Source organism: Halichoeres trimaculatus, unplaced genomic scaffold (genome assembly GCF_033239565.1).
Source record: "Halichoeres trimaculatus isolate MK-OKI-2021-1 unplaced genomic scaffold, fHalTri1.1 fHalTri1_scaffold_7, whole genome shotgun sequence".
Lineage (NCBI taxonomy): Eukaryota > Metazoa > Chordata > Actinopteri > Labriformes > Labridae > Halichoeres > Halichoeres trimaculatus.
In genome coordinates, this window is record NW_027437185.1 from 9,403,464 (window position 1) to 9,415,000 (window position 11,537).

General features: G+C 37.9%; 1 protein-coding gene across 4 annotated transcripts in view; it reads right to left on the reverse strand.

Annotated features, from left to right (window-relative positions):
* Positions 1 to 902: 902 nt before the first annotated feature.
* Positions 903 to 11,537, reverse strand: part of irf2b (interferon regulatory factor 2b) — a 15,857-nt gene continuing 5,222 nt past the window's right edge. For all 4 annotated transcript variants that reach the window (XM_074674457.1, XM_074674454.1, XM_074674455.1 and 1 more), the window contains 5 exons: positions 11,423 to 11,469; positions 9,150 to 9,264; positions 8,284 to 8,442; positions 6,131 to 6,168; positions 903 to 4,884 (listed from right to left, as the gene is read on the reverse strand). In XM_074674457.1, the coding sequence (XP_074530558.1) occupies positions 4,621 to 4,884; positions 6,131 to 6,168; positions 8,284 to 8,442; positions 9,150 to 9,264; positions 11,423 to 11,469 (623 nt within the window). In that variant the 3' untranslated portion in view covers positions 903 to 4,620. The remainder of the gene's footprint in view (positions 4,885 to 6,130; positions 6,169 to 8,283; positions 8,443 to 9,149; positions 9,265 to 11,422; positions 11,470 to 11,537) is intronic.

Consider the following 11,537-nt stretch of genomic DNA (forward strand, 5'->3'; position numbering starts at 1 on the left):
ACAAACACTTACCAGCCACTTTATAATCTCTATCTGTGTTAATGTTAATACAGAACATTAACAAGTGTAAAAACAGCATTTGATTAGTTTCTATTAAGTCGCTTCATATGTCATTAACAACAACTGCCAACAGGATTCAGAATGACTGCTCCAATTAAACTCTGAAGATGAATGTGGCTGCAGTTCTGTGTCTGAACACTAGATGGCATTGAAGATACATCACTAACAAGTTTAACTCACTTTACTCTCAAAAAAAAAAAAAAACTTTTCTATTGTTTACAGTTGCTGACCTTCTGAAAAAATGTCAGAGCTGTAACTAAAATATGTCAATGAATAAATTACAACTCTGACATTTTGAAGAAGCTGTAATTTTTTTATGTGTATAGAAATCTTGTTGGAGGGTTTGAGAGAGAAGAAATCCAATAAAAGATGACAGACTGTTTACTATGACTAATGGCATGTGGTTAGCAGTTGTCAAGGCAACTGAACAGTCACCCAGAGTCCTCAAAGACAAACAGGAAGTAAAATGAGAACTAAGACCTGCAACTGAAACTGAAACAGCAGTTAGAGCTCTGCTCACACAGAAATAATGTCTTTAGAAGTGTGGACCAGACACTGACTGAAGAAACTGTTTTTTTTTTGTTTTTTTTGTTTTTTCAGTGCATAAATTTCTTCATCTTATTGTTTAGTAACCACATTACTCCACATATCAAAACCTGCAAACATCAGCAACAAACCCCATTTCTTATCTAACCTGAGCTCTCAGCCCAGACAACCATTGGTCTTCATTGTCAGAGTTATAAAAGTGGACTCTGATCTTTATGGGTGTTGTCAGCAGTATACCTCCATCTTAGTGTAATAAAACCAGTAAAGCATCTCGGAATTAAAAAAAAAAACCATCTTTATTCAGATTTACACGTGGATTGACATGTACTCTTCATAATGTACAGACAAAAGAAAACAGTGGTTACACTTTGCACTAAAAATCTTATGCTGCAGGGCAAGCAGCCGAGCAATTTCCTTTTTCTTCCCAACTGTGTGGCGATAATTTCTTCATGGTGGGTGCTAAGAGCGAGAGTGAGACACTCCTGAGACTTAAGAGAACATGATTTACTTGTTCAAAATACATGAGGTGAAAACAGCATCATCCTCCTGGCATAAACCTCTGCTGCTATCACATCCCTTTGTCACACATAATGCAGCACAACTGATGTCTTATAAGTGCACTTAAAGTTTCCTTACTTTATTTAAAATCAAAATGGTCAAACTTTTAAATGGTCTGAATATTTTATAAATCAACCTGATGTTGATGATTTCAGCTCAACAAATGTTTCAATAACATTAAACCTCTTATCTTTTCACCATGGCTGCGTCAGCTAAGTAAAACTTACTTCTGTAAAAAGGTATTTTTCAGAGCAACTCTCCAGGAAGTTTTAATCACACACACTGCTGAAGGTAAAAGGGTTCACACAGAAAAATACAAATTAAAATAACAGATTTTTCTGTAGCTGATGACAAAACTTGAAGGCAGACCTTGCTGTACGAATCACAGCACATAGAGAACTATCATGATGTGTAAACCACTCAGGGATGGAGGCTTTTTGTCGATATGCAATGAAAGTTTCTATTAGAAGACATGTTCAAGACACACAGCACAAACCCTTTGCATTCAGTGAAAATCTTAAATGTTGATGATAGTAATGTGCGTCCAGTGTTAATATCTCCAGTGCTTTGGTTCCTAATCATTGAGGACTCCTTTGTTTACTCTTGTTTCCTGTAGGAACCTTTACAGCTGACCTCACTGGAGCTCTGCTACAGGCAGGCTGGGAGTGAGAACTATGCTTTAGCCTGTTAGCTGTGGAGCTTTCTGATACATTCAACAAACTTTAAAGTGGAGGAGCAGGGGGCTCCCAGGGGCTTTCAGCAATCATTTGACACCCTGCAAAATTATATTATCTGAATACACTTTAAAAATACAGGCGCAGTTTGTTTTGGCATTGTGTGAGGGTGACTAAGCACTGAACATAGTTAGTTAGCCTGATTTGATACAAATTAAGCTTTTTCAATGCAGCATGAGAAGCTGAAATCAAATTAATAACTCAGCTTTTACGCATGTTCTGTTAAAGAGTGACAAATGCGGCTAATTTTCACTGATTTTGGACCACTGTCCAATATAACAGGTGGATAATTATTTTTTGAGGTGGGGATATAATTCAAAGCTGTTAGAATCAATGTATTATTTCACTGAGCTATCAAAAAAGAAAAACTTTGACTTACATCAACGAAGAAAAACGGAAACAAAACAAAAAAGAAAGTAAATATATTAAAGGAAAACTTTTAAACTGATCTCACAGAGATTTTAGTTTAAGAATAAAAAAAGTTACTTTGTAATAAAATCACAAATAATTACACTCTGATATTTAATTTCATTATAGAGTTGTATCAGACTTTTGACATCACTGGACACAGTGACACACACAGGAAACTTCAATTCAACAAAATTGGGATTTGACTTTGTTTTGGTTAAAACCGATCCTCAGTAAATATGTCAAATGAGTATTAATGAGACACCAGCAAGCATAATACCATCTCAACATTTTACATTTTGTGTAAACCCTCACACTAATACTTCAAACTGCGCCTTTGATACAGGTGATTGAACTTAAGCAATAACACTTTGTAGAAAAGACCAAACAGGAATATCTTCTGTTTTGCTCTGTAAGGCATCAAAACAGTCCATTTAAGACAGGACCAAGGCTTCTGTCTTTGAACGGGTCTAAACGACCAGGACAAAACATAAGGCAGACTTGTGCAGTGTCATGGTTGCACAAAGGTCAAAGTGAAGAATGGGACATTTAGAGCGAGGTGTTGAGAGTTTAAAAACAGGGGTGACTTAGAAACAACAAACAGCGTCAGTTCTACTGGGATGTATCTGAAGCTCACACTTCCCTTTTCTTATATTAACTTTAAATGTGCAGAGTTATAAAGAGATCGTACTCCAGGATTTAACACTGTCAGCTGTCTCAGTCCACAAACTCCAGAAAGCTCCCTGCATGTTCCTGGCAGAGTAAAGCACAGATAGTTTGATCCTCTGCACTCCATCAAAGGCACATATCTGTCTGTCCCCGCCCTCTCATACCACACACATACACACTTTCAATTACACACACACATACATAGATATATAGTTGGGTCTGTAAGGTGCAGAAGCAGCTTGCAGGCATACACACATACATACATTAAGCTATGTACAGTATTAACAGCAGGAGCAAAAGAAAGAAGGAAACATGCGCACAATGTTCACAGTCTGTCAGTCTGTCAGTGAGTCGGTCACCCTCTGTCTGTTTGTCTGTCTGTGTTGTTAGGTATCCTGAGGTCTTCAGACTAACAGACAGTCACTCACACTCACACACACACACACACACACACACACACACACACACACACACACACACACACACACACACACACACACACACACACACACACACACACACACACACACACACACACACACACACCTGGTTTCCACTGCAGGACTAATCAGTTTTACAATGATTGTCTCTCTTAGGTTGATAAAATAGTCTTTGATTCATTCGCAACTCGTGCCAGTGAATCAGATTTATCAACAGATCAAACTTCTCTTTAAGTTTATAATCTCCGCTCTGTTCAGCTCACAGAAGGCCTTTCAGAGTTAAATAATCTTTGTTCATTTTACGCGTCCTAGTAAAGAATGAAGTGCAACAGTGCTAACACTTAAGCTTACAGTATTCTAGTTGGGCATTCTTATAGTTAAATAAGAGCAACGATAAAAAGATGGTGAAATCTGATTATTTCATTCAGAGGATTGGTAAAAAAAAAAAAATTAGATCAACAATTAATCACCATTTCTGTTTGAAAGAACAGAATAAATTTCAGTTTACATGTTGTTAGGGATTGATTTTTTAAACCCACTTTTACAGCATTGCTCAGCTCTGCAATGGGAATGGTTTTAGCGAACGTTTGGAACAGTTAAACTCACATTCAGCATGGTTGCAGAATGTAGAAGAGTAAAAACTACTTTAATTACACTTTGGAGACTTTTTAAATTAAGACATAGTTTAATCTAAGAAATAGTTAAGGGAGATCAGTTCTCATTTACAAGTTGTGCAATAAAAGGAAATACAAATTTCATAACTTTTTTTTCTGCTGAATTAAAGTAGGGAAGCTCCTTTTTTATACAAAGTGTAGGCTAAAGTGTTAGCACCAAGAAGCGGAAGAAACATGGAAGAAACGTGGACCACGTGGATTCTGGGGAGTCAAAGATCTGATGTAGTACAAGATGCACATAAACCCTCAATCTTTCACTCATAATGTATGTCACACAGATCCTGTACATCCTAAAGATGCAGAGGAATATAAATTTAGATCCCCACAGATTAGTGGGCAAGTCAACAAATAGCAACTGTCTTTTAAAAGGAAAAGGGTGATATTAAATTCCTCTGACTGAAGGGAAAGTAGGATCAAAGGGTATTTAAAACTCCACATACTTAGGCTCCACCCAGATGAACAAATCATACAATTTCTGACGTTCCTATGCTCTGGATTCAGTGATGATACACCGTCGTCTGGGGTCAGAGGTCAGGAGGATGTGATGTCGGAGGTTTTCATTATGACACTTGCACGCATCTCGTGTGTGTGGCTGCTGGCAGCAGATGCGAGAGAGTTCTGGCTGTAGGCCGGCACCCAGCCCTCTGTGTGGTAGCTGATAAGCGGGGCTGGATCTCGAGTGCTGGTGACTCTGAAGTTTGGCTTGTTAGCACTGACAAAAGTGGCCATGCCGGGGAGGGAGTATGAGGGAACCCTGAGAACTGATGTGTTGTAACCCCGCCTCCAGAATGCACCCTGGAGAGATGAGAATGGAAAGAAAAAGAAAAGAATGAGGTCACTGCAACAGTTAGAGTAGAGTCACAGCCAGGGATGTGGATTATTACTGATGTACGGTGTCTAACAAATTTATGAGACCAGCTCTTAGTGAAAGGTGTTCGCAACTGCTGCCTTCACAGTATATCATTAAGTATCAAAACACTTTCCTGTTTCTGTGATGGTTGATCCACCATGATGTGCAAGGCCTTTCATCAATTAATTACTTCTAGTTTTTTAATTTAATCATTGTTGTTATCCATGCATTATAAATGTACTGAAGCAGATATTTTTTTATTTTTTGCCAAATTACACTTATTTACTTTTATTACTGAACACAAGATTGTTTTTAGTGGTCGTTTGGCTAATTTCTGATGTCTTAGAGAATTTAAGCTTTCTGGTTCAAATTTGGACATAACAACAAAATCAGTTTGAAACTCCTCACTCCTGTTCAAATGAGTGAAGTAAAGGACACCCGCTGAATAAGAAAGAGTCTGAGTCAAAGCTTTTCATGACCCTGGATGGTTTTTTTTTGTCTCTATAGCAGGTAGTGGAATAAATTTGTTAAGCACTGTATGTTGAAATTTCTAAATCATTCTACTGTAAATACTGCAGATGGAGACACACCATGTGGTTGTTACACACACACACACACACACACACACACACACACACACACACACACACACACACACACACACACACACACACACACACACACACACACACACACACACACACATATATATATATATATATATATAAAAGAAACAACTCTGTGAATATATCTCTACTTAATTAGCTTCATGGTCCTTTGGTTAACTCTAGAAGGTATGTTTCCCATCGTTAGCAGAACTTGGCAAAAACTGCATTTCATTTTTTTTCTATTCATATTATTTATATTCTATTTAAATGTGTCTGTGTCTAAGTGAGTGTATGTGACCACAGGAGTGTGTTCAGTGCCAGCAGAGTGAACTACAAAGGCCAAATCAAACTGTCAATGTTTGACAGCCTCAGTTCCTGACAAGGCCCTCCCTTTTCTCAGTGTCTCGCAACATTACAGGAAGAACACAGGCTCGCTCACACACACACACACACACACATACACACACAGTGAGTCTTAGCAGAAAAGTTGAACAGGTAAAAACCTGTTTATCTGCGATCAGAGCGGTTAATAATTAATTCCCGCCTCTCCTCTGTAGTTAGAAGCCCTTTATGGGTTACTCACCTCTTTGGTGTCTTCTGTGTCACTGTCTGTGTCGCTGCCTGCAGAAACAAAGACACAAAGACATACCACTCATTAGAATTGAGGAAATAGAAACTTTGCAATGTCATCACAAAATCTGTTTTTTCATGGAGGAAAAAAAACAGAGAAAGTTGGGAGAGCAGGGGAAAAGAGGAAGGGTTAAACAGAAATTATACTAACACAGAGTACATCTATGAATACTCTGTCCACTGTTTGAATACTCGTTAAAAACACAGACTCAGAAAAAATAAAAACCTTTAAATATAAAATAATATATTACAGCAAAATAAAAAAACAGAGACTAATGGAGACCAAAATGAGACTTTAACCCTTGCTCTGAGAGAGATGGAATGATGAGAGCTGTAAACTGGTAGAGCTAACTCTGCCTGATTGACTGGTTGGGTGGAACAAAGATAAACTAGATAACTGCAAACATGGCCATGCAGTAGCACTATGCCAACGTCAGGTTGCAGCTTGCATCCATTAGTAAGAAGAAGGAGGTTAAAGGGTCTAGGTGTAGCAGGGGCAGAGATCACCTTTATACAACACAAACACTGCCTCTCCGTCTGTCTCCTGTTCCTCTCTATTTAATAGAGACAGACCTTTGACCATCACGCACAGCTCTGTGCCAAATTCAAAGATATTCTTTCCAGGTGTTCCTCAGGTACCTGCCTCACAGGAGGTGGTAATAATCCAGTGAGTTTTAATGTGCACTTTTTGGTAGAAACAAACTATCCACTGTTATCTTCTTTATCACAAACAGAGGTTAAAACCAGGTTATAAGAGCGCATAGCGACTTTTACCTTTAACCTGCAAAACCCTATCAGTTCACCCTGGACTTGAAGTGGATACGTACCAGTAAAAAACAGGCTCAAACGTTCCTGAGATACATAAGGTCGGTCAACGGGTCAACCAACAAAAACCTCTCTGAGTGTTTTCACCAAATCAAAAGATGTTTCACAAACTTTTTTTAAAGAGGGACATATTTGATTTTGTGAAAGTGACTAAGGGCCAGCAGCTCTTAGCACCCTAACACACTGGCCATTAGAACCGTGCCGTACTCAAACACAATTCACAAATGAGTGATACAGGAGAAATATGGTAGGATGAGGACCTGGATTTTACTAGGATTGTTTTTCAGGATGTTTTTGAGACTATTTCAATCTAATCACAACATTTTTAGCACCCAATATTTCTTATCCTGCAAACATTTTTTTCTGCACCATTTCACAACTTCAATTTTGTCTTGTCTGGATGTTCATGAAGGAAATTTTCACATCATGATGGAAACTTTCATTTAAAGACGTCAGCCGTAGGAGTTGTTGAGTTTCTTCAGAATGTACAGAGCTTTAGCTTTATACAAAGAGCCTATACACAGTCCAAATGTAGTTTAGTGACATGTCACTAGATATACCTTGCTTTTATTTGCACACTTGATAAATAATGTCCACATATTTTAGAGCATGATCGATTTCAGTGTCTTTCTGAAACAAGCACGTGAAGCCACAAGCTGTCCTCACTTCAGAGGTGTGTTCACTGCACTTTCACTTACTATCACTTTACCTGCAAGCTTCTGAGGTTAAACGTAGTCTCAGCAAACATCATTCTGCATTTGTAACCACAAAGTCAGCGACAGCCTATCTCATTAAAATGTTGACCACAGTTGTGATTATCTTATATACTCGAAACACTTGGCTGACACGAGTAAAATGTTCTCCACTGAAGAAATCATCAGGGACATTAGCACAGAAGAGGTGGACACTTCAGGCTGATGATGTAGCCTGAAATGATGCAGTGATGGGAATAAGCAGTTCATGGGGTCATCATTTTAAATAAAGTAATACACTTAAGTGGCTGTAGATGAGACTAGCAAGACTCCAACCCGTAAAAGGCGAGGACTGATTTGACATTCATATTATGCTCTCACAAGCTCCATCACTCACTCTCTGTACAGTTGTTCCTATGTTGGGTTTCAGTAACTGCTTTATTCTCAAGTTGTTCTCTTCATAAAAGTGATCAGAGTTGTGGTTTTATCTCTGTCACTAACTGCTGTTTAAAGCTACATTAACCAACCTATTAGCACTCTTATCAGTACGTCTGTCTGGGTGTGTGTTTGTGTGTGTGTTTTGTCTCACCACAGCATGATGACACAGGAGAGATTTGAAGCGGATACGAGTGGGAGGAGCTGACAGTCTGCTCTTCAGTGGTCCCCTCAGTGGTCACTTCAATCGTCTGGCAGACGAACGGCAGCTGCTCGCTGGTGATCACGTGGTCATCGACTGAACTGTGAATGGCTGTGGACAGACGGGCAGGTAGAGTTATGACAGGTTGGAGTGACTTCTCTTTCACGCATTCAATTATGTCACGATGAAAACACTTTATGGTAAGATCTAATTACACATCTGATCACTGTTGCAAGATAAACAGTCATTACTCTTTCTGATTACCAGCACCTCGTTACACTCCCACTAAAGAATATCTGGATGTGATCCAAAAACCCCACATAGATCAACAACTGGTGTCTACAACTACAGGCTGTCTTTGTTTTTAAGTTGAGAGTTTGGAATATTCAAATTATCATTTCATTATAAAAATCAAATAGTTCATGTGATTTTTACCTCATCTTGAAAAGTTGTCTCATTTGCTTTTACTTTTAAAGCCTTTCAAAGCTCTTTTCTTGTTGTCATTTAATAAGAAAAGACTCCCATAATAACACAATAACAGCCCCAATAACACGAGGAGGTATCAGTGCCAGTTGGCAGTAAAACAGTTGCAGCACTGTGAGAAAAGACTCGAGAAAAACAAAAAGACCCTGCAGTGAAAAGAGTTCAAAGAGGAACTTCTACAAAAAATATAAACAAAAAATGAGTTAAAGTGTTACGAGAATATATTATAGGTTGTTCATTTCTCAAGATAAATGACCCATTTTCAAACGTTCACCTGTACTCAAATGGGACTAAACATAATCAAAAACCATCTATAATGACATAAAGTAGACTACCTGAGGCACTGTCTGTTATTGTTTGCTCCATGACTTCTTCTTTGATCGTTTCTTGTTTGACGTAGTCCATCACTCCAACATCAGAGTGAGACCCGTCTGGAGATGGAGAAGCGTCCTGAGTGGGAGGAGACAGAGAACGGAAAGAGGGAGACTTTTAAATCACAGTTCAATGAGTTAACTTTGATACAAAGATTTTCAGTTTTGCAAAAACAAAATGTGGAGATCTGTATTTTCATCACACTGGAATAAAAAACGGAACTAAAACAAACACAGAACAAACATTTGTTTTAAAGTTCATGACAAATAAAGCAAACCAGTGCCTTTTTTCTTTTAACAAAGTTCTAACACTTTCTGAATTCTCTGACAGTTGTATTTTTGTCATCAACGTATTGCTTTTAATAAGTTCAATAAAAAACTATGAGACCAGAATTTTAAACACCAAAAGCATATAGGTACTTACTGTTTGACTTAGCATGGGAATAGGTGTGTCCTAATACTGATAAAAACTGATAAGGTGTGAAACTGTTTTAACTATGAGCAATAAACAACATTAAAAAATTTAGTACACTTGTGAATAGCTTTTCTAACTTTAACAGATGACCAATCAGCATTTATGAGCGTTGTTTGCAGTATAAACACATGTGAGTACAGTTTATGGTTGTATAAACTGGTTAAGATTGAGGTGGAGATGTCATCAGCCAAAATTAATGTTTCGTTACACTTTTAAAAACCAGGTTTAAGACTTTTTAAAGTTGCTTTGATAGCAGAAAAAGTAAAATGAGTACTACTGATGCACTGTGTGGTTAACACAAAATTTAGGTGCTTTCAAAAATATTTTGAAAGCCACCTCATGTTCTTTAACTGTCTCTGCTAACCATACCCAGGAAAATAGATGGACGAAATACCGTTTGAGTCCCAGAGGAGAAAAAAATGAAGAAAATTAAAGAAACATGAACAAGATGGGTTTTTTTGTTTCGTCTTTTTTTTTTTTTGATTCAAGATTTAAAATGACTTTTCAAGATCTGTGGGATCCCTGCAAAATGTTTGCTGGGATTAATTTCTTCTATGAATAATTAGATTGGTCCACAGATGTGACATTTAGACTGTGCACTCATGGTAGTGCAGCAGATCAGTGGCTTCCAAAGTTGGAGTTGTGAAACATGAATAAGGGCCCCAAAGAGCTTTCCAACATCAAAAACTACTTACAAAGGCACATGACGTCTTGTATTGTAAAAACATGAAAACCAATAGAACATAAATATATATATTAACCATCCAAACAGAAAATGTGTTATGTTTGATGTGTTTATATCTGTTTTCATTTTTTTTTTGTTGCCATTAGCCAGGATAGCGGTGGTATCAGTAGTGGCAGGTTAAAATAGGAAACACAGAAATATGTTCACAAAGTTTATTTTATTTTCCATTGATCAGCTAAATTAAGTATTTGATGCCTTTTCTTCCTTTATGCTCATTTTTTTTTGCTTCTCTCACAGTAGGAGGGCTGCTGGTCTTTGACAACCTATTTAATGATCTTCAAACCAGTGTCTGGTACGACTAGATACATCAGTTATTTCCATACTTGTTTGTGCATTAACAAACACATACAACATTTGTGGCAAGTATTTCACATCACCGGCTTTCTGATAAACACCTGAATTCCTCAAACAAACCACCCCTTTGACTTTTATTTGAACTTAGATTATGCAGACTTAAAGATTATGTGTAATGGGATTATTGTAACTGTATGTTTATTTGTTCTTTTCTGCTGACTAAGACATAAATCAGCCTATTCCTCAACCTTTCTTGAGTGAAGGCAGCCGCTCGTATTTTAACACATATGCCTTGTTTGGATCAAATAGTTGAGGAAGGCTTGGTAACTGCACCTATAACCTGGTGAATGTCTCTGTCATGCAGAGAGGACTGTTCATGTTAGATAATCCGGCGATGTGCCAGCTGAGCGGTGAGTAAGATTTCCAGAAATCCTTTGGCATGAACAAAGACAATATTTCTTTGTAAAGTGAAATATGAGACGTCTTGTGGTGCTCCCAAACAAGGAAGGACGATTGCATTGTCTGCATTCATTCAGACGGACTCACTGTTCCTAATCATGCAGCAGTCCTGACATGAATGATAAGGACGAACAGTAAAATACAGTTGAGGTTGTTTCCTTATTCTAGATGAAACAACCTTTCAGTCAACAGAGATTTTATGTTGTGTGTCAACAGAAGTCAAAAGCTTAAACTGTCAACACTTTGTGGGTTTCACATGCTTACCTCTTTATTTCCCCTGGCTTTCCCTTCCTTGTCTGCCTTCTTCTTTCCTGCATCAGCAAAACAGAGAGTAAGAATGGGTTGATAAGAAAGCAATAATGCAGTTACCCTGGAGCTG